The 20615-nt window shown below is 43.7% G+C and overlaps 2 protein-coding genes across 2 annotated transcripts in view; one reads left to right on the plus strand and one right to left on the minus strand.

The window, feature by feature from the left end:
* Positions 1–1527: 1527 nt before the first annotated feature.
* On the minus strand, positions 1528–9389 carry MAGOH (mago homolog, exon junction complex subunit). The gene is made up of 5 exons (XM_075002663.1): positions 9201–9389; positions 6155–6213; positions 3946–4056; positions 3527–3609; positions 1528–1768 (listed from the first exon to the last, which is right to left on the minus strand). The coding sequence occupies exons 1-5, from the start codon at positions 9286–9288 to the stop codon at positions 1669–1671; spliced, it is 441 nt and encodes a 146-aa protein (XP_074858764.1). The 5' UTR covers positions 9289–9389; the 3' UTR covers positions 1528–1668.
* Positions 9390–12563: 3174 nt separating this feature from the next.
* Positions 12564–20615, plus strand: part of LOC142017453 (nardilysin-like) — a 79916-nt gene continuing 71864 nt past the window's right edge. Inside the window, exons 1-2 of the mRNA XM_075002319.1 lie at positions 12564–12706; positions 20222–20510. Coding sequence (XP_074858420.1) covers positions 12564–12706; positions 20222–20510 — 432 coding nt within the window. The remainder of the gene's footprint in view (positions 12707–20221; positions 20511–20615) is intronic.

A 20615-nucleotide genomic window follows, 5' to 3' on the forward strand; every position in this document is an offset into this window, starting at 1 on the left:
AATTAAAGCCATCAGTGCCAGGCTGCTCCGCCTCTGCGGTTCGTGGACTCAACAAGGAAACGTGCTAGCGGGGATGGATCCGGACGTGCCTGCTGGAGCGTATAATGGGGCGCACATGAGATGATGGTAATAGAGAGTAGGGAGGTCAGGACGCGCCGGGGGCGGGACTGCGATGGTTTTCTGAAGTGAGAAGAGAAGTCGCAGAGAATGCTCTTGCTGTAGGGGAACTCTGCTACATCTGGCACCTGTTAAATCTAATACTGGTTACGGGAAAAGGGTTTTCTGAGTACAGCAAAAAGGAATGAATGACCGTACAAAAATTTGTTTCTAAAATAGCTACATCAGCTCTAAGAAATGAAAGGGTAAGTATTTGAAGTGTATGTTCTGCACAGTATTAAATATAACGTCTTTAATTAGTTATATTGAAAGTGACCAGTCATCAAAGCCAGAAGATTTCTGGAGAAACATTGAATGCTCTACTTATTGGCTTAAATGCATCTCTCTGTCACTCTTTAGTCTTATTTTAGTTTACAGAAAGCGACAGGACACTATATGTCTAAAACAGAAATAGGATGGCTCTTTTAAATAGGAGGGTTTACAGAGGTCATAGTGGCTTGAGCATTGGCCGGCTAAACTCAGGTTTGTGAGTTCAGTCCTTACAGGACCTCAGTGAGAGAGCTGATGCAAGCATACCGAGGGGAGGGATAGCTCAGTGGTTTGAGCATTGGCCTGCTAAACCTGGGGTTGTGACTTCAATCCTTGAGGAGGCCAGATTGGGGCAAACAGATACCAGGGATGGTGCTTGGTCCTGCTGCAGGGGCTGGCTTGGATGCCCTCCTGCAGTCCCTTCCTGTTCTAGGAGATACGGATTTTTAATAATTTTAAAATAGCCTTTAAAAATGCTGATTATCTTTAGTCAGTCATAGGGTAGTCAACTTGTCAACCTAAAATACTATGTAACTACACCTTAAGTATCCACACCTATGTTTACATTATAATTTGCCCAAAATATACTGTTTGCATAGGCAAAGTTGTTCTGTACTGGACTAGTGTCTTAAATTCAGTTATATCTTTTGCAAATGTATTCTGCAGCCTTATGGGATAGAGAAGAGTTTTTTTTTCCATATTTAAGAAATCTTTTAGGGCTTCCATTATGAAGTTTAAGAGCAGCAATGAGGAAATAATGGAGTTAGTGCCAGTTTTGATAATTTGTTAATCATTGAGACAGCTGATATGAAGCCAGCACAGAACTACAGTGTCATCTGATAATTGTTAACTGATGTTTAAAGCATCCACTTAAAAACTTGGACACAAGTTTATCCTAAAGGACTGACAAGAGTTTCATTCCAGAGATCTAATGAGCTTTTTGCTCTGTCCCAAAGTGCTACATTGATAGAAAAAACAGTATTTTTAACTGTTCTAAAACTAAGTATTAAATTGATCTACAGGAACTCAAATCCATTATCTTGGATATACAATAATGAAAATGAGATCTAATTTTATGTACACCTTTTAAATTAAAAAACACAAGTTTCACCATTTTTATTAAAGATATTCACTTAGTTTGTAAAAAATATTCACATACATAAAAGTTCTATCCAAGAAGAGATAAGGAATGAAGCATCCCACACCTTGCAACATTACAATACAAATTCAAAATTATACAATTTAAATTGGCTTAATCTTGAAGTGTAATCCAATGAGACTGAAGACTAAACACTTAAGGTCTTGGACCAGATAGTAAAACACTCGTAATCCTTCTGGATCCCTAAAATATAAAGAAGAAACATTAGTTTGCAAATCTTAAAGAGCAATTTCTAAAATTAAACTGATAAAACAGCCACAGCGCTAAGATTCTTTTCCACCAGTGACTGGCTTAAAACACCACATTGTAGTCTGTTGCAGCTTTGTTCTGTGGTAAACTGATTGGTTATCCCCAAAGCATATAAACTATCACTCTACCCAAACCATTCACTGACCTCAAATTGCACCCATTCCCCCAAACCATTTGTGGACCCCTCCAGAGCCAGCTCTAGCCACCATGTACACTTAAATGAAAACCACAACATAGATTTTTGGACAGCAATTAAGAACATCATATTTTATTTATAGATTGCAACTTGGCAATTTATTTAAAACTTATTTTCTAAGATCATTTTTATTTATTTCATTTTTTCCCCCCATGGACTCCCTGCAATTCACAGTGGTTCCCAATCAGGGTCCACAGTACAGGGAGAAGTCAATCTAAACTTACACAATTTGAGCTATATTAGTAGTGTAACAAGTCAGCATTGCTTATATATACTTGCTGCAGGGTTCATACCACATTAGGTCAATGGAAGAAACTCTCCAGTCAACTCCCCTGACTTTTTTTGTTCTACGCTTCACGCAGCGTACAAGGGTTAAGTAGTAGTAGGAGGAGTATGGGTGTCAACAAGAGAGTGATTGGTGTGTCTCCACTGACTTACTTGACTTAAACCCTTGTACTCCAAGTGGAGCATAGGTCATCTACAAGTCTCCTCCACTTCACTGTCTCAGGACAAAACTTCTAGACCTGCTTTAAAAAAAAAAAAAAAAATCAACCCCCCCATTGTATCGACCACTGCAGTTGCATCTGATGAAGTGGGTCTTTGCCCACAAAAGCCTATACTCCAAAATATGTTAGTCTATAAGGTGCCACAGGACTTCTTGTTGTTTTTAAAGATACAGACTAACACAGCTACATCTCTGATGCACTGCACCTAGTGGACACAAGCCCTTAGACTGAAAGACAAATTGTAAGTCTGCCCCACATTCACTACTTAATTTTTAAGATGTACAGCCTTTTCATTCCCTGCATTACTTTAATATTGTCACTAAGGCTTTTAGGAATATGTGTTACAAAATCTTTTCAATTTAGCTTGGGATGAACTATGGCTACTGTTGAAGTGAATGGCTTTGCCTACACTTGCACTCCTCTTTCAAAAGAGGTATGCAAATGAGGGTTAAATAAAGATAAGGAGGATTCTTTTAAAGATGGGATTTACATTTGAAAGAGCAGCATCTACACTGGTTTTCTTTCAAAAGAAGCGCTTTTGAAATATGCAAATAGGGTACTGGGTATGCAAATATACACCTCATTTGCATCCCTCTTTCAAAAGAAGACTGCAAGTGTAGACACAGCCAATGGCAGTTTTTCCATAAGCTTAACAGAGCAAGGATTTCATTGTAAGTTTATCATTTCTTTTTCTTCCACCAGACTCTTTATGTTTGGAGAGTTTTAGGCACAGATAGCTTATAATTCACTGAGGTAGGGCTTTACAGGTCATTTTGCTACATTACAAAAGAATGAGATTATAAAATGCAAAGATTAACAGAGGATCCTCCAAAAGAGGCAGTTTCAGACAACAGAAGTTTTTGAATGAGAATAATCATGTATTAATGAGTGCTCCCAATGCAGCTTTATAAATTGATAATAGTTTCAGTAGAGTCTTGAATAAAGACAGCATTTTGGCAAGGTAGGAATTATTCCATACAGACAACGTACTTGGACTGATTTACATCAATAAGTGATCCGATTTTTGATGTGGTAAAAGAGATGTGTTCATCGCCAATTACAATTTCAAGTTCCTAGAAAATAATTTAAAAAAAAAAAAAAGTGAAACTGCTTGAACATTATGCTGATTCACAGGATCAGTTTAAGCAGTGAGAATGATTTTACAATTAAGAACAAGAAATCTTTTATATACACACCAACCAACCTCCCTCCCTCTCACACTTTCAGGGTAAACTGCTCTGCTACTCTTAAAATCTAAGGTTCACATATTTACAGATCTATTAAAATAAGACTAGTGTACTTTTCAGTTACGTATAAAAGTGTTATGATCCCAGTTATGCTTATGATTAGCAAACAAATCTAAATTAAAACTGTTAATAATGCAAATGGAAAAGCTACTAAACACTAACCTGCCGACCAACTCTGTCAGGTGGAGGCCACAAGGCATCATCTTCTTTTGTGATTTCACTATCATCAATTATTCTTTTCAGTTCCTCCATCACACTCTTGTGAACATAGGCCTACAAGCAACATCTTAATATATAACTAATGTCCCAAATCCACCACAGAATACACTCTTAAACTGCCAGCACAGACACTTCAAAAGCTGCTCAATACCATGCTAGGGATGTTGAATAAATGAGTAACCACTGAAAGCAGGCTCCCTTCCCTGCCTCGTTGCACGAACAGGGTCCTGTAGGGTTGGCATTTCCCCTTACGATGGCTCTGCAAAGACCCACAGCAAGGGGAAACTGATGAAACTTCACAGCACACTGGTTGAAAACCACTGAATTAGATCATTCTGTCATTTAAATCCTATAACCTATTTGTAATGGCTCAGATAAATTACATTTGATTTGTTTGACTATTTTATCTTAAGCCAACCGATTCTCAAACACCAATATTTTCTTACCAGTTAAACTCACCTCAAATTTTGTTAGTCTTTAAAGTGCTGCTTTACTGCTTTTGTTACAATTGCAATATTTTATTAAGCTTCTCTGCATGTTACAGAAACCATTTACAAAGTTTTTTTTTCCACATTTGGATATATTTAATGCACAAGTAAAAAACAGCTGACCCCAAGCACTTAATTCATACTTGTCAACTCCTGTAGTCATGAAGGAGCCCAGTCACTCTTTCTGGCAGGGACCCAGATTAAAAGGATCTAGTCGCAGGGGAAAGAAAAATGCCACATATGGGAGTAGTAACTCTGGCATATTCTCCGCTCCCCATCTCATATTTACTAGGGTGTACATCTAAGCAAGAAACAATAATGAAGAATAACTTTTTGTAAAAAAAGAAATGACAACTTTTTTCACTGCAAAAATATTGCAATACCATTTATGCCAGATCAGACTAATTCCCAAAAGCAATAGGAACACAGAGAAAGGTGGCATCAGAAAAGGACTCACAACAGAGAGGATGATTAAAACACTGGACTAGTATTCAGGTAACAAGGATTTAATGCATGGGTTTGACACAAACTGATCTGACTAAATGCCCAAATGCAGTCTTTGGGAAATTTCTAACTGACGTGAGACTTGGATGATGCCCTTAATTTTTCTGCTTTTGTTCTCCATATGTAAAGTGGTGATAAGAAATAAGAAAATGAATTAATTAAATCAATTCCAGTTTTGAGGTTACTAGATACTATGGGGATGGAGCCACAGAGCACATCCAGCACATAATTATTAGTGCTGTCAATTAATTGCAATGCATCTTGGAAGCTGTAATTTAAACAAAGTTTAAACTGAACACAAATGATTCCCGCCTTTGGCGAACCCCATAGAAAGGTGAGAAGCCAAACAATAGCGGCTGCTGCCAGTGGTCAAGGCACTCCACTTATCACCCAATGTGGGATGGAGGGGGATTGAACTTAGACTGGAACACTTCTTCTTTGTCTGTGAAGGAAGCTTATTCGTATAATTCTGAGGGTGACATACTACACGTAATGAAGCTTAGCTTGAGTGTTCTAATCTCTTATAACCACTTAGCTTTTATACTTAATAAAATCACTTCTGGTTATTCATTAGCCCACTGTAAATAACTGACATGAGGGGAAAGTGGGAAAGGAATCTGTGCATCTCTCTCTTTACCATGACAAAGAGGGCAAACACGATCTTACCTTGTATTAGATTTTATACAGAGTAAGATGGATTTATCTGGATTTCAGGTCGAACCAAGGCTGTGCCTTACTGTGTGGAGGCAAGTCTCTATGGCTGAGCCTGCAAAGGGCTATGATCCTAGCTTTGTATCCATGCTAGAGAGGCCAGAAGACCTGGTTCAGCAGGACAGAGTGGAGGGGTACCCCGGAAGGTAGGCTCAGTGGTATTTCAGCACATCAAGTGACAGTCATAAAATGGTCTGTCACTGAGCCCATTACAGTGAGAACAGGCATTGTATGGAACAGCATTGCAAGTTATTTGAGGCTAAATATTCACATGCTTCTTCATGCTTTGGTCACTCTTTCATGCTGAGGATACTTGTTAAAAGCAATTTAAAAGAAATGCTCACATTTTTAAGTGTTCAAAAGCAATTATTCATGAAAACCACTTATTTGGTTCAGCTTATTTGCAAAGCATTCAAAGATGTGTTTACAAAAATACACAAATATCTTACCTCTTTTCTGATCATTACATCATTTTTATAATTGCTGTTGTTGGCATATCTCAATTTTCCTGTTAAAATAAAGATGAAGATTACACTCAGACTACAATAAACAAATTACTGCAATGATTGTAAAATAAAATGTTTGTGAAAAGCCACATAAAAGGAAGACAAGACAGCTACTGTTAGTGTCCATTAAGTAGGCTGACTCAGCATTTCATCTTTCTAGTGCTTGAGTTGGACAATACCTCTTCAAAATTGAGGTCCTATTATATCACGGTGAGTGTTGTATTTTTGATATTTGTATAGTAGTGATTTTATAAAATTGCTAATACTTCATAAATCAAGTGAATTATTACCTAAATATTTTCTCTAATACCCTTATCTAAAATATGTACAGTAAGGTCTCAGTGTATGTAAACTCAAGAGTAGGCAACCCGCTCTTATGTGTCTGACCCCTCCCTGTCTCCCTCCCCCCCCCCCCCCCCCGTCTCCCTCCGGTTTAAACTGCCTGCAAGCAGCTCTGGTTCAAGTCCCCCTCTTCCCCTCCCCACATGCAGCTCTGGCACAACCTTGCCTGCCAGCTCACCACCCAGGCATGGCTCTGGTTCCAGCTCAACTCCCCACCACCCCGCAGCCCAGCTCACCAGCCGTGCTCAACTCCACCTGTCACCCCCCTGCAGCATTAGCCCACTCCCCCCACCCCAAGACTTACCTTTCTGCTGCCTCCCTGGCTGCAGAACATGTGTTCTCCCAGGGAAAAAGCCAGACCCCAACTTGCGCGAAATCCAGCTTTATGCGAGGGTGCATGGAACTGAACGCTTGCATACTCTGAGACCTTACTGTATTCTGTTTTGGGCAATCATTGTTCATCTGGTTGTGTCCCCCTCATCTTAAAGGGAGCTATATTTTGATTTTTGGATCCTGTGTTTAAAAGCTGCTACATAGATGGTGACAATTATTTTTTGTTAAGATCCAAATTTCTTGGTCCAGGTATAGTCTAGACCGAGACTCCAGAGAAAAACAAAGCAATGACAATACTGGGTCAATTCAAAAGTATCCAGCAGCCTGGATTTGGTCCACAGTTTGCCTGTTCACTACCCAGATCTATGCTATCATTTGTTCCTGAAGTTTTTCAACAAAGGGACTCTGTTTATTCTAGGGTTCAGGCAGGCAGACCCATTCACCAGCTATCTCTGGTAGAAGTGCTGCAGCTTCTGAGAGAGAAAGAGCTGTAAATAACAAAGGGGGCAGTCCTGACTAGAGAAGGGATATGGTGAAATAATCCTGAATCTACATCATCCTGGGTACCTGCTGGCAGCCTGTTCTGGTAGAGTTCCATAAGAACCCTATCTATACTTTAGAGCTGCCCTTACCTGGCCAGGTGGAGGTGCCTCAGCTGATTCAGATTGTGTGCAATTTAGAATCTCCTATGGTAGCAGAGCCCAATGCGAGAAATCAATTAAATATGTGTATTCCACATTTACTAAAAAAATTAACCTGTTCCTAAATCAGACTTCTTTGGCAGACTATTATGGAGGTATAAAGCACTGGAAGGCAGGCACTGTAAATGTTTAAGAAGCCGCAATGAACTTCATTTGTATTTTTTATTATTTCTAATCTCAGCAACTGATCAGAGGGCTTGTGCTTCAGTTATACTGGAAAATATGGCAATTAACAGCACTAGCAATACTTAATTATAATTTCTGAACTAGCTAATAAAACAAATTGAAGTAAGTTAATATAATTATGATAAACAATGACCATATTTAGTCATAAAAATTTACCTATTTTAATGTATACCACCAAGGCATTTTTTCATTTACAGAATTTATCTAATTGTATTTGAACTTCCTCACTCTGAGTGCCTATTATCCAGGAACACCTGTAGTTTGCATCTGTGCATGGCTGGCTTGCCATCCATTTCTCTCCACAGGTGACAGCACCCCCTCATGTCTTCCCCATGAGGTCCTGGCCCAGTGCCTGGGCAGTAGGAGAATGCTATGGATTCTCCACTTGCGCAGCATGGGAGAGCCAAGAGCAGCCCCTGGCCTGTCTCCTTGTTCCTGGGCCCCCAACCAAGGGCAGCTGGAGGGTCCAATGGTTACTCACAGCTGCCTGGCAGCAAGGTTCTCACAATGGTCAGGCTGTGGCCCTGAGGCCCCATCACCTGGCTGGAGCCAGAGCTGCATGGGCAGCACTGGAAAGCTGTAAAACTTCCACCTGCTTGGCAGGGAGAGCCTGCAATGTAGGGACAATGGCCAGAATCTATTCTTGGGCCCCAACCCCAAGGAAGTGGAGAGTTCGTGGCTCTGCTCAGGCTTGGAAGAGGCAGGACCTCAAGCAGATAGGCCAGGGGCACAGCGAAGGAAAACGACTGAGCCTTAGTGCCCCCACTTTTGGGAAGGCTCCACTACAGCTGAAAGCAGCATTTTCAGATTTAACGCCCCAGAAACAAAGGATAGAGAAGAAGCAGTATTAGCTTTATTAGACTGACAGGGAAAGGACACAAGAAGATTAGACAACATGCTCAGTGTCAGACAGCAGGATTCCGTGGCAGTTTTAAGAACTGAATCCCGATCTCGTAAAGCCCAGTCCAGTGCCGCCTGAATTTGTGCCTCCCCTGCGTTTCACAGCACTTCGGCTGGAGCCCCTTTCAGTGCCCTCCCCCGACAGCCGGTCTCCCCGCTTTGCGCGGCTTTTTCACAAAGCAAGAAGGGACGAGCAAAACCAATGCAGATATCAAACGGCAGCAGTGAAAGCCCAACGGGCGAGGAGGCCTGGAGCAGCTTAGTGCCTGCGACGACATTGCCATGAACGCCGAACGCGCTCTCGGCTCGAAGCGGGGGTCCGCGGCGCGGCCGCGCTCCAAGACTGAAGCGAGCGGGGCAACCAGGGACTTGGCGGCCACTGGCCGGGCAGAACCCGCCTCTCGGCTCCTTACGCGCACAACCCGCCCCTCCCCAACAAACCACCCGATAGGTCAGCCCTGCGCGCCCCGCAGCCATGTGCCACCCCCGCTGCCTTCGCCCGGATGCCTCCGCGCCCCGGCCCTCACCGTCTGGCCGGAACTCGAACTCCAGGAACTCGTGGCCGAATTTCCCCTTGTGCCCCACATAGTAGCGCAGGTAGAAATCGCTCGCCATGACCCAGAGACCGGCTTGCACTGCGCGCTCGGACCGGCGGTACAGACCCTATCACGGAGGCGCTGCGCACGGGCGGGAGCGACGGGACGGCTTCCGGCCGGGCGCGGGGTAATTACGCAATGGCAGAGCCTCTGTGGCCTCTCTGCGCATGCGCAGAAACATCTACGGAAGCCGCGGCCCTCCCTCTGCGCTTGCTTGGAATCGGTTCTGCTGGTGCATTTCGGAAGGGTTAAAGGGGCAAATGGAACGGCTGGGGGTAGGAATTTACTGGCTGGGGGAGTCAGGTAGCAGGGGCTAGGAGAGCGACTGAGCTGTAAAAGCCAGGATTAAACCCAGGGGCAGTCCAGACTATGAAGGGGCAAAACCCCGGCACAGCATGGAGCACAGGGAGTAACAATTCTCCCCCCTCCAATGAGATAATCCACGTGTTGTCTTTGCCAGATAAGGGTGGGGGTGTAGGGGAGATTTTTATTATTTGTCTTCTCGTAGGGTACTACATCTCTGCACTTGTTTCCCAATGCCTCGACAAGGCAGCTCCTTTCTATCTCATATAATGAAGTGCTACAGAACAGCGGCTCTCAACCTTTTCCGGCTGCGGAACGGGCAGGAAGGCTTGGAGGTTTCAGGGGTCTGATTTGTTTTGCTTATCCTAGAGTGTTAAATGGATGGGCCACACCCAGGTTCGGGGCACTGTTTCTCAAAACTGTGGGTTGGGAACCCAAAAGCGTCACAACCCTGTTTTAATGGGGTTACTAGGGCCGGCATTAGGCTTGCTGGGGTCTGGGACCAAAGCAGAAGTCTGAGCCCCACGCACCAGCCAAAGCTGAAGTCTAAGGCAGGGTTCACTCTTCAGCTTCAGCTGTACGTGGTAGGGCTTATGCTAAAGGCCCCCTGCTTGCAGGAGAAGCCATTTGGCTTTGATTCTCCTGCTTGGGGCAACAGGACTTGGGTGTGCTCAAGCTTTGATTCCCTCCTCCCAGGTTACTTTTGTTGTCAGAAGGAGGTGTGATGTAATAAAATTTAAGAATTCCTGAGTCAGAGTATCAGAGGGGTAGCCATGTTAGTCTGGATCTGTAACAGCAATGAAGGGTCCTGTGGCACCTTATAGATTAACAGAAAAGTTTTGAGCATGAGCTTTCGTGAGCACAGACTCTGATGAAGTGTCTGTGCTCACGAAAGCTCATGCTCAAAACTTTTCTGTTCGTCTATAAGGTGCCACAGGACCCTTCGTTGCTGAGTCAGAGTATTTCTAATGAAGATAAGTGTTTTGACACAATTTACATTAGTTAAAGTGCAGACAAAAATAAAGGCTACAGCTTTCATTTTGAGCCCAGTTACAGAAATAGTTAAACCCCTGTCAAGAGGAAAGCCTTATATGTTTGAGAACTCTTACGTATGTTCCAGTTGGACACCACTTTATGAATGCACTCCTTTCAAGGAAACCACAGTTCTACTAGACTGCAAAATATTATTGTCTGTTGAGTTGTAATATCAAAATGTTTCTATTCAGATACTAGGTTTTGCAGAGCATATCATGGCTACGTCTACACGTGAAGCCAACATCGAAATAGGCTATTTCGATGAATAACGTCTACACGTCCTCCAGGGCTGGCAACGTCGACGTTCAACTTTGACGTTGCGCGGCACCACATCGAAATAGGCACTGCGAGGGTACGTCTACACGCCAAAGTAGCACACATCGAAATAAGGGTGCCAGGCACAGCTGCAGACAAGGTCACAGGGCGGACTCAACAGCAAGCCGCTCCCTTAAAGGGCCCCTCCCAGACACAGTTGCACTAAACAACACAAGATACACAGAGCCGACAACTGGTTGCAGACCCTGTGCCTGCAGCATGGATCCCCAGCTGCTGCAGCAGCAGCCAGAAGCCCTGGGCTAAGGGCTGCTGCCCACGGTGACCATAGAGCCCCGCAGGGGCTGGAGAGAGAGCATCTCTCAACCCCCCAGCTGATGGCCGCCATGGAGGACCCAGCAATTTCGATGTTGCAGGACGCAGATCGTCTACACGGTCCCTACTTCGACGTTGAACGTCGAAGTAGGGCGCTATTCCGATCCCCTCATGAGGTTAGCGACTTCGACATCTCGCTGCCTAACGTCGAAGTTAACTTCGAAATAGCGCCCGACGCGTGTAGCCGCGACAGGCGCTATTTCGAAGTTAGTGCCACTACTTCGAAGTAGCGTGCACGTGTAGACACAGCTCTTATGTATATATTGTTAAAATAAGGCACCCTGGAATCAGGTCCACTAAATTCCTCTTTCTTTACAAAACTTTTTGTAATGAAAAAAGTTCTCTATTGACAAGCAAGCACCCATTCGCTCCTTAGAAGTGAAGCTTTTCCAGCAGATGCAGGAAAGAATTACTTCTGCTTGGGAATTAATTCTGCAAAGTGCTTTAATTTCAGATGTATAAAGACAAAATAGAGGCTGCCTGCTAGAGGTCTTCTGACTATGACAACTATTTGCACTTTACCAAACTCCTTCGTTTAAGCTGCACCCTGAATCTTTCTCTGCAAAGCCACAATGTTTATGATTGGCATTTTACTGCTGCCTGACTGGGTGGGCGTCCTGTGGCTTAGTGAGAATTACACCCGCTGGGTATCTCCTCCGTACTAAGGGAGCGAACCCCCAACCCACATCACACGCAGCCTCTATCTCTCGAACTCTGGCCAATTAAGTTTCCTATTCTCTAGATGTCCCTCGCAGAAAGCTCCACCTCTCCCCTCCAGGACGCCGTATCTGCCACGCATCGTGACCCTACGACAGCCACCTGGTTGCGCGACCTATGGCTCGTCGAACCAATGTGAGAAAAAATGGGGGTGGGGCGGGCGGCAAGCTCCGCCTTTAAGAATCCAGCTCGGGTTGAGGGGTGCAGTGAAGCTGTCCGAACTCTGAGCTAGGGGAGGAGGTGCTGAGATTCTCAGCCTCGTTTCTATCCCAGCGTCGTCTTTACTGTTTGAGCACCTTGGGCTTCCGTCGAGCGCCATGCGATACTCCCCCCCCCACGACCAGCATGGTTCGCTCCCCTCTCCTACCCCGTTAAAACTGCTTTGAATTAACCGTCATAGAGGGCGATTACGTACGTCATCCCGTAGCTGTACGCTGATTGGTCGGGAAGGTGGCCGAGTTAGTCGTAACCGCTGTTCCAGCTGCGCCGGGCTTGGCGGGGAGCGCAGGGGAAGCGGACAGCGAAGGGGGAGGTCGCTCGGTAGGGCGGGTCACAGCCGCTGCGAGCCGGGGACGGGGCTGAGCCGTCATTATGTCCGCGAAGAATAAGCCCTTGGCTAGCTGCAGCTGCCCGGAGTTGGCGGCGGGGCAGCGAGTGGGAGGGGGCCGCCGGGCTGACCTCAGCCTGGGGGACCCTGCCATTGTCAAGTCCCCAAGTGACCCCAAGCAGTACAGGTGAGGGGCAGCGCTGAAAGGGGCCCCAAGCGCTACAGGCGGGAGGGGCTCAGTGGGAAGGACCTGACGGAGAACGCGGGGGGCCAGGTGCTTTCCCAGCGTTACAGTAACTCTGGAAGAAGCAAACTGGATTCTCTCCTTCCCACGCCCGCGTACACGTACGTCCACAGGGCTGGTTGCTGCCATGTCAGCAGCAGTATGTGAACTCAAGGGTTGAACAGATCATTTAAAACGTAGCCTGGTCTCAGTGGTGGTGTTTAATTTCTCTGGGGCAGTGATGGTCCTGTCCTCTATCAGTATAAGTTTCAGTAGTGATCCTGTGAGAACCGGGAAAGCAGAGCACTGTTCTCTGGCAAGATCCATGAATAGGAATTTAATGTTTTAAACCCCTTTCAGTGTCCACATTCCTGATTTCCACCCCACTCTCTTCCCTGTGCTTTCTGGCATTGGTTATGGAGCAGCACCAACCAAGTATCCTATTGATGTTAAGAAATTTTAACTCTTCTGGAGGATACCTAATACAGCCTCGTAGAGAAAATCTAATAGAGAAATGCTTGTCCACTCTTGCAGATTTATTGGCTTTTTCACATTAGACAAGTTGTTTTTAACTTGAAATTTTGAGCTTCTAAAATTGGCATAAAATAATTTTTGGAGTCTCTGCTAGCTGCAGCAGAGTAATGCACTTGATGGGGAAAAAATCACCAAACTTTTATGCCTTTGTTTTGTGTCGCTAAAACTAGCTTAAAGCAAACATGGTCTGACTTACAAAATTAGGTGGGTGTCAACCTGTTTGTGCAAGAATCTGCACTGAGATTTGTCTCTGGCAGATGTAAGCACCTATTTATCACAGTGTTGTAAAACCACCTATCTGACCACGGTAGAGAAGTGGTTTAGCTACTGAATATGCACATAGTTGCTGTATGATGTGAATTGACACAATCTTCCAGAAGCTGTCCCATAAGGTCCCATTTTCTGTAATTGTCACAGGTCATGTTACAACTATAAATTCCACAGCCCCTGGGTTAAACAGGCTGAAAGAAACACCTCCTTTGAGGTCCCTTATATATTTTTGAAATACCTTTTCCTGATTGTTTACCTTGGTGAGCACACCTAGGAACTGTCCCTTGTTATGTGCAATAAGCCAGCCAACTAGATTGGCTCCACACACCAGACATGCTCTTGCCTGGTGTACGCAGGGGATGCTAGATCTCCTGGGCCTATGTGGAGAAGAGGCTGTGCAAGCATAGCTGTGGACCAGCTGAGAAATGTGGACATCTATAAGATTGAACAGGGTATGCAGGCAAAGGGATGCAATCAAGCATCATCAATAGTGCTGCAGGAGAGCAAAGGAACTCTAGCTGGCATGATGCAAGACAAGGGAGGCCAGTGATCAAGCTAATGGTGAGCTGCTGATCTGCTTTTACAACAAACTGTGTGCTGTATTTCACATAAGCCCCACCAGTACTCTGCAAATGACTGTGGATACTGTGGAGGTGTCTGAGTTGTAGACCCTGGCCATGAACAGGGAAGAGGAAGAGAAAGGAGAGTGGTGTGGCACAGGGAGGTCCAACCATACAACAAATCAAAACCTGTCTGAGACCCGACCATGGTCTAGTCTTGGCAGCCAAATATGGATGAGCTCAGCAAAGAGGAAGGATCTTGGATAAGTGTATGCATGCATTTTTTCCTTACGCTGTTTAAATGTAAAGATGTCTTCAGGCCCATTCCCAAATTAACAGGCCACTGGTATAAACTTTTAGTTGCTTTACACAAAGATATGGAGGTACAACATAGAGATGGTATCTGTTTTTCTATCGCCTGCTGGACTAGACATGGAGGACACCATGCAGAACAGTTTGTTTATATGCAGAAGGATGTTCCTTGTATCCCAATGTGAGATCTAAACGAAACTTTCATGGGGATACTTTGCAATCCTCCACTGAACGTTTCTGTGATGGCTACCTTATTTCTTCTTCTGAAGCAGACACTTTCTCACGCACTACTGTGATAAATTCAGCTGCATTGCACTAAGTAGGCTAGTGGCATATTGGCTTGAGAGGCTTCAAGATGTCAGTTGTGCTCTCATTGCATTTGCTACCTTCAGGGGTGAGTTATCAGCTAAAACCACCATTGTTTATGGCAAATAGTGTCAGCAGCCAGTGCCATTGCTCTGTATGTATGCAAAGGTATGGGGGCTGACTGTTTCATGCAGCCAGGATTCCTTCCCAGATCCAGGAGGGCCCATTCTCACCATGGCTGTGCCTGAGAGTTGTCCTGTGAAAAGACATTTCTTAAACTTATTCCTATTCTATTCTGGTTATAAATCCAGTAGTATGTCTGTCTCTTTCCATCGGCAGCTGCCATTGTGACTTTGACAGGTGTCCCCTGCACACCTGCAGAACACCTCTGAAAAGGAGAAAGAAGAAAATTAGTAAAGCAACATCTTGAAGGCCATTGCTACTTTGGATAATGAACAAAGATTCTGGAGAGCCAGCATGCACATAGTATAGAAAATAAAAAAGCAGACGGGGAAGGTGAGGATTCCCAGCACAAAGAGCAAATGGAGATGCACCAAATCTCAGAGTCCCTGCACTTTGCACTACTGACACTCATAGCATATCGTGGCATCGTGGACCACATCTTAACCCCTATGAGTCCATGTTGGGGATTGCAAGGAAAACCACAACTTAACATATGCAAGCCTAGGTCAGTTTGTGTGTTCCAAAAGAGATGACATTTGTGCACTGAGATGGACAGAAACGTTTATTGCCTTTCCAGTTCTAAAAGTTCAGTCCAAAGTTTAGATTGCAGTGCCTGCTGGTTTTTGCACATTGCTTATCCACTCTGCCTTTGCCACTCAGTTTTCTTATTTTTAAATAATTGATATTATTAACAATACATTTCAGAATACATAGCAATATTTAAAGCACAGAGTACTTATAAATGTACAGCACCACACAACTTGGAGATATGGGAAAATACTATGCAGTCATGTTTTACAATGTACAAGTACCAGGTAATTCATAGCTTCAGTAAAACACAATGTGTGTAAATACACAGAATGCACTGCACATTTCCCAATAGTACCCAAAGCTTGAGGTCCGCAAAACATTCACTGACTCTTAAACTGCTTTTTTTAAAAGCCTCATATCAACTGCATGCTGAACTCTTCTTATGGCTGTTGTTTCTGGCTGCTTAAAGTCTGCTCTGACTCTGCCCTCCATCCAGGTGACAATTTTTTGCCCTACAAATATTTAGTAGCCTAGAGGAGGTAGCTATAACGTTGGAGTATTTTTCTCATTGAGAGCGAGTCTAATTAGTAAATATCACCAGTTGTTTAATACTACCAACACAACTTTAAGCTGTCATTCTGCACGTTCTGATCCAATAGTTGTCTTTGCTTGCTGCAATTAAGATGGCAAATATATCGTTTTGTTAGAAGAAGAAATATTTTTGCAAGATTTTGCATTTATACTAAGCTCCGCAAGGAAACTATAGACATCTAGGTATTGTGTTTAATTTATGCTATGAGGAAGCAGGTAGAGAATCTTTAAAGCCCTTGACATTACTGAGGATGATCTCAAGGATTACTGAAACCCTTCTGGCTATGTCTGATGCACACTTAATACCTTAGGGAAATATTGTTTGTGAAAAGGGGTTTTTTTTGCTATTGAACTCAAAAATCGGGGGGAATATGTTGATTTTTTTGGTAAGAGCCTTGCATACCTTGGAAGAAAACTGAGATTTGGGGATTGTGAAGCATGAAAATATCAGAGAGAGACTGATTATTGGACTTACAGGTTTAACCCAACACACAGCTATCCACATAATAAGGCAGATTGAACTAGTAAAGGAGGAAAACAAAAAGCGGGAACAACTTGAAACAGAAACTAGCTCAGAAGCAATAGAAAGATACAGTGTATCTGCTGAAAGTAATTATCATAACCCCTGAGGAAAAGCAAGATGAGTCCCAAACTATAAAATCTGTCAGTCTAGATATACAAGATGTGGAAAAATTCACAGCCCAAGAGAAGTTGTCACATCATCAGTTTATTCCTTAGACTAGGGGCGAGCAAACTTTTTATGTCCAGCCCCACTTTTTGATCCTGCAATTACCAGGGGCCCCCAACCTGTCTACTGTAATCCAAACCAATGGAAATTTCGGTTATGTTCATATAATAAAATTCTTTTGGCACATGTAAGAAAAGTTATTGAGAATGTAAAATATTATGAATCAATATATAAATGTGAATATGCATACAGAAAAACAGTAACATATTTCTATGTTTTTAATTAAATGGATGAACCTGAGGCCTAGCAGCCAATCACACTGAGCCCCCCTTATGAAATTTCAGCCTACCACACTTAGAGCACCCCTGCCTTAAAAAGAGCAATCAAGAACTCTACCGATGGAAGATGCAGAACAAAACAAATAACTCATCAATTCCACATTAATCACAGACAGCCATCACAACTGGTAGACAGCCAGGTGACAAAGTTATTAGATAGTTGACTCATATAATTAGAAAACCTGTATGATTCAGAAACGCTTAACACATTGATATGCACTGAATTTTAAAGTTTCCATGACAGAGTAAAATATAAAACTTAAAGGTGGAAATGGGAGGGTTTTCAAATACTTTGGAGGATAGGATTATAATTCAAAATAATCTGGACAAACTGGAGGAATGTTCTGAGGTAAATAGGATGAAATTCAAAAGGGAAAAATACAAAGTACTCCACTTAGGAAGGAAAAATTAGTTTTAGACATGCAAAATGAGAAGTGATTTTCTAGGAAGGAGTACTGTGGAAAGGCATCTAGGGGTTACAGTGGACCACAAGCTAAATACAAGTCAACAGTGTGAAACAGCTGCAATAAAGCAAGCATAATTTTGGGATATATTAGCAGAAGTGTTGTAAGGAAGATATGAGAAGTTATTCTTCTGCTCTACTCTGCATTGATTAGGCCTCACCTGAGTACTGTGTCTAGTTCTGGCTTCAGCGTTTCAGAAAACATGTAGACAAGTTGGAGAAAGTCCAGAGAAGAGCAACAAAAATGATTAAAGGGCTAGAAAACATGACCTATAAGGGAAGCATAAAAGAATTAGGTTTGTTTAATCTGGAAAAGAGACAACTGAGATGGGATGTGATAACAGCTCTCATGTACCTAAGAGGTAGTTATTGGGAGAAGGGAGAAAAATTATTGTCCTTGACCTCTGATGACAGGAAAAGAAACAATGGGCTTAAACTGAAGAAAGGGAGTTTTAAGTTAGATGTTAGGGAAAAGCTTCTGAACTTGCCAGGGTGGGTAAGTGCAGCAATAAATTGCCTAGGGAGGCTGCGAAATGTCCATTGTTGGAGATTTTCAGGAGGAGGTTAGAGAAATACCTGTCAGCATCATCTAGGTCTGCGATGTCCAGTGTGTTTGGTACTTGCTACTTGTGGTGAACAGGATGCTGTGCTGTAGTGAATGCATGCATACCTAGCTCGTAAGAAACAATAATTCTTCAAATTCACCACACATGCTCAAGAAGATGAGCACAGGCACAGTGCGGCGGCAGCCTGCCAGCCAGTGGGGAACTGCTGCAGGCACTGATGCTACCTGCGCTGAAAGGGAGCGCTACAGGCATGGCAAGCATGTGGGTTTGGTATCATGCCCTCTAATGCATGGGGGCAGTGCCGCTGTCTGCTCTATACTCACAGGGAAAAGCTGGAGCTGTGCCACTCCCAGATGCGCTGAGGGGTGGTTGTTACAGGCTGTGCGGGATTCAAAGCCTTTCCATGGTTAACCTTTGCTGCAGCAAGTCATGTTGCTGCACTTGTGTCTGTGATTATTAAATCATCTGACAGTTTCATGTAAATTCAAAGCCCAGAAAGTATTTATTTTTCTAATATTACTTAATAAAGTTGTGTATGATGTAATGTGGTGAATATGGAAAGATGACAACCACAAATGTGGTGAGCTTTGAATTCCTATTGGACACTGCTAGTCTAGCTCAGCCATGGGAAAGATCTGGCCCAACGGGGGTCTGTCCTGGGGGCTGCATCTGTCCCACATACTATTTATATTCCCCTGCTGGGGTAGCGTCAGGCTGGGAGCTGTGGGCTTTTTAAATAGCCGCAGAAACCCCACGTGGTGGCCAGGCAGCTTGGTAGTGGCAGGGGCTGGGATCTGCGAGCCTGGAGTCCTTTAAATAGCTACTTCTTAAAGAGTTTCCAGCCCCACTGCTACCACATTGCCTGGCCACCACCTGGGATTCCTATGGCTATTTAAAAAGCCTGCTGCTCCTAGCTGCTACCCCAGCTGTTGGATATAAATAATATGTAAGCCAGATGCAGCCAGCGAGCAGGATCCAGCCCATGGGCCATATCTTGCCAACTCCTGCCGTACACGATTTTTCACTAACAAGAAAGGTGCAGCTACTGACACCTTTCCAAAAGTTGTGGCATCCCCCCCCCACCACGTTTGTCAAAAGTTATTGCCTGCTCTTGATCTAGATGGTGCTTGGTCCTGCCATGAATGCAGGGGACTGGACTTGCTGAGTTTTTGACAGGGTGGGGATAGCTCAGGGGTTTAAACATTGGCCTGCTCAAGCCAGGGTTGTGAGCTCACTCCTTGAGCAGGCCATTTATGTGACTGGGGCAAATAGATTAAAAATACCTGTCAGGGATGCTGCTTGGTACTTACAAGAGGGCAGGGGACTGGACTCCATAGCATCCTAACATCCCTTCTGGCTCCACAAGTTGTGATATGTGTATCTTCAAGTTTTATGAGTCTGTGATGGAATTGTAAAACTTAAAATGTTCAGCCACTAGGTGGCACTATGGCATCACACTACGTAAGCTTTTAACAGCTGTACCTGCCAGTGCTTTAAGGTATCTCGGGATGGATCTACACTAGACAGGAAAGTCTATTTCAGATACACAGTTCTAACTCTGCCATTATTATAGCTAGAATCGAGATATCAGAATTGACTTTATTCCCTGGTGTAGGCCGAGGTTCAGCAGTCTTGCATTGACATCTCTTACTCCATTCAATAGTGTGGTGTACAGGGGTCGATGGCCGAGCCCAGAGAACACATCCCTTGTATCTTTCTTTATGAAGGATGTTTTGTAGCCAGTCCAAAACTGGTACAAAAGCCTGACCTACTTGTAGCAGTCCTGCAACCAAACAGCACATGACAGCCATCAAAGCAGACTCAGAAAGAAAGTAATGAAAGAAAAGGACACTTTGGGTGTGTCTACACTACAAAAATAACTTTAAAGTTGTACTTCGAAGTAACAGACACCGAAGTTTAGCTTCTACATATACCTTACTTCAAACTTAAACTTCGAAGTAGGGCACTACTCCATTCCCAGGAATGAAGTAAGGACTTTGAAGTGGGGCAGGTAATGCAGTTCACAAGCCTAGAACAAGTATGAAAAAGTTCAGAATTTTTCAGTCTTTCTGTGAGAGTTCAGAGGCTGTAATTAGACAATTGAAAATTCAAAATATTAATATACTTGATTTCACAGGTATCTCAAATTGCAAAATGGCTTGTGCACGCTACTGATTTCGGATTCAAATAGCATGGATAGTGTTCCTTCTGAGGAGTCTTCGGAAGGAGAGGAAAATGATGAGACTGAGATTGAAACTGCTGAAGATGGTGACTCAGGAGCAGAGATGGAAGAGGACAAGGAAAATTATGGAGATGATGAGCATGATGGAGATGATGAGGCGGATCCCAACAATTCCGATGACATGGAAATGGAAGAACTAACAGGAAAGGAAGAAGCAAATAAGGGAAGTTGTACAGAGAAGCTGGTATGTGCCAGTGCTACAGAGTGAAATCTTGCTAAGCAGAAAACTACTGTCATGGTTTTAAGCTCTTAAATATTGTGGTTTGACAAAAAGGCTAGTCCTCCATTC

The sequence above is a fragment of the Carettochelys insculpta genome, chromosome 9 (assembly GCF_033958435.1).
Source record: "Carettochelys insculpta isolate YL-2023 chromosome 9, ASM3395843v1, whole genome shotgun sequence".
NCBI lineage: Eukaryota > Metazoa > Chordata > Testudines > Carettochelyidae > Carettochelys > Carettochelys insculpta.

Excerpts from the sequence above, each read along its gene's own strand:
- MAGOH (XM_075002663.1), bottom strand. The coding sequence starts at position 9,288 with ATGGCGAGCGATTTCTACCTGCGCTACTATGTGGGGCACAAGGGGAAA. Across the intron at positions 6,214-9,200 it reads GTTCGAGTTCCGGCCAGACG|GAAAATTGAGATATGCCAAC; the intron begins GTGAGGGCCGGG and ends TTATTTTAACAG. Across the intron at positions 4,057-6,154 it reads ATGTAATGATCAGAAAAGAG|GCCTATGTTCACAAGAGTGT; the intron begins GTAAGATATTTG and ends TGTTGCTTGTAG.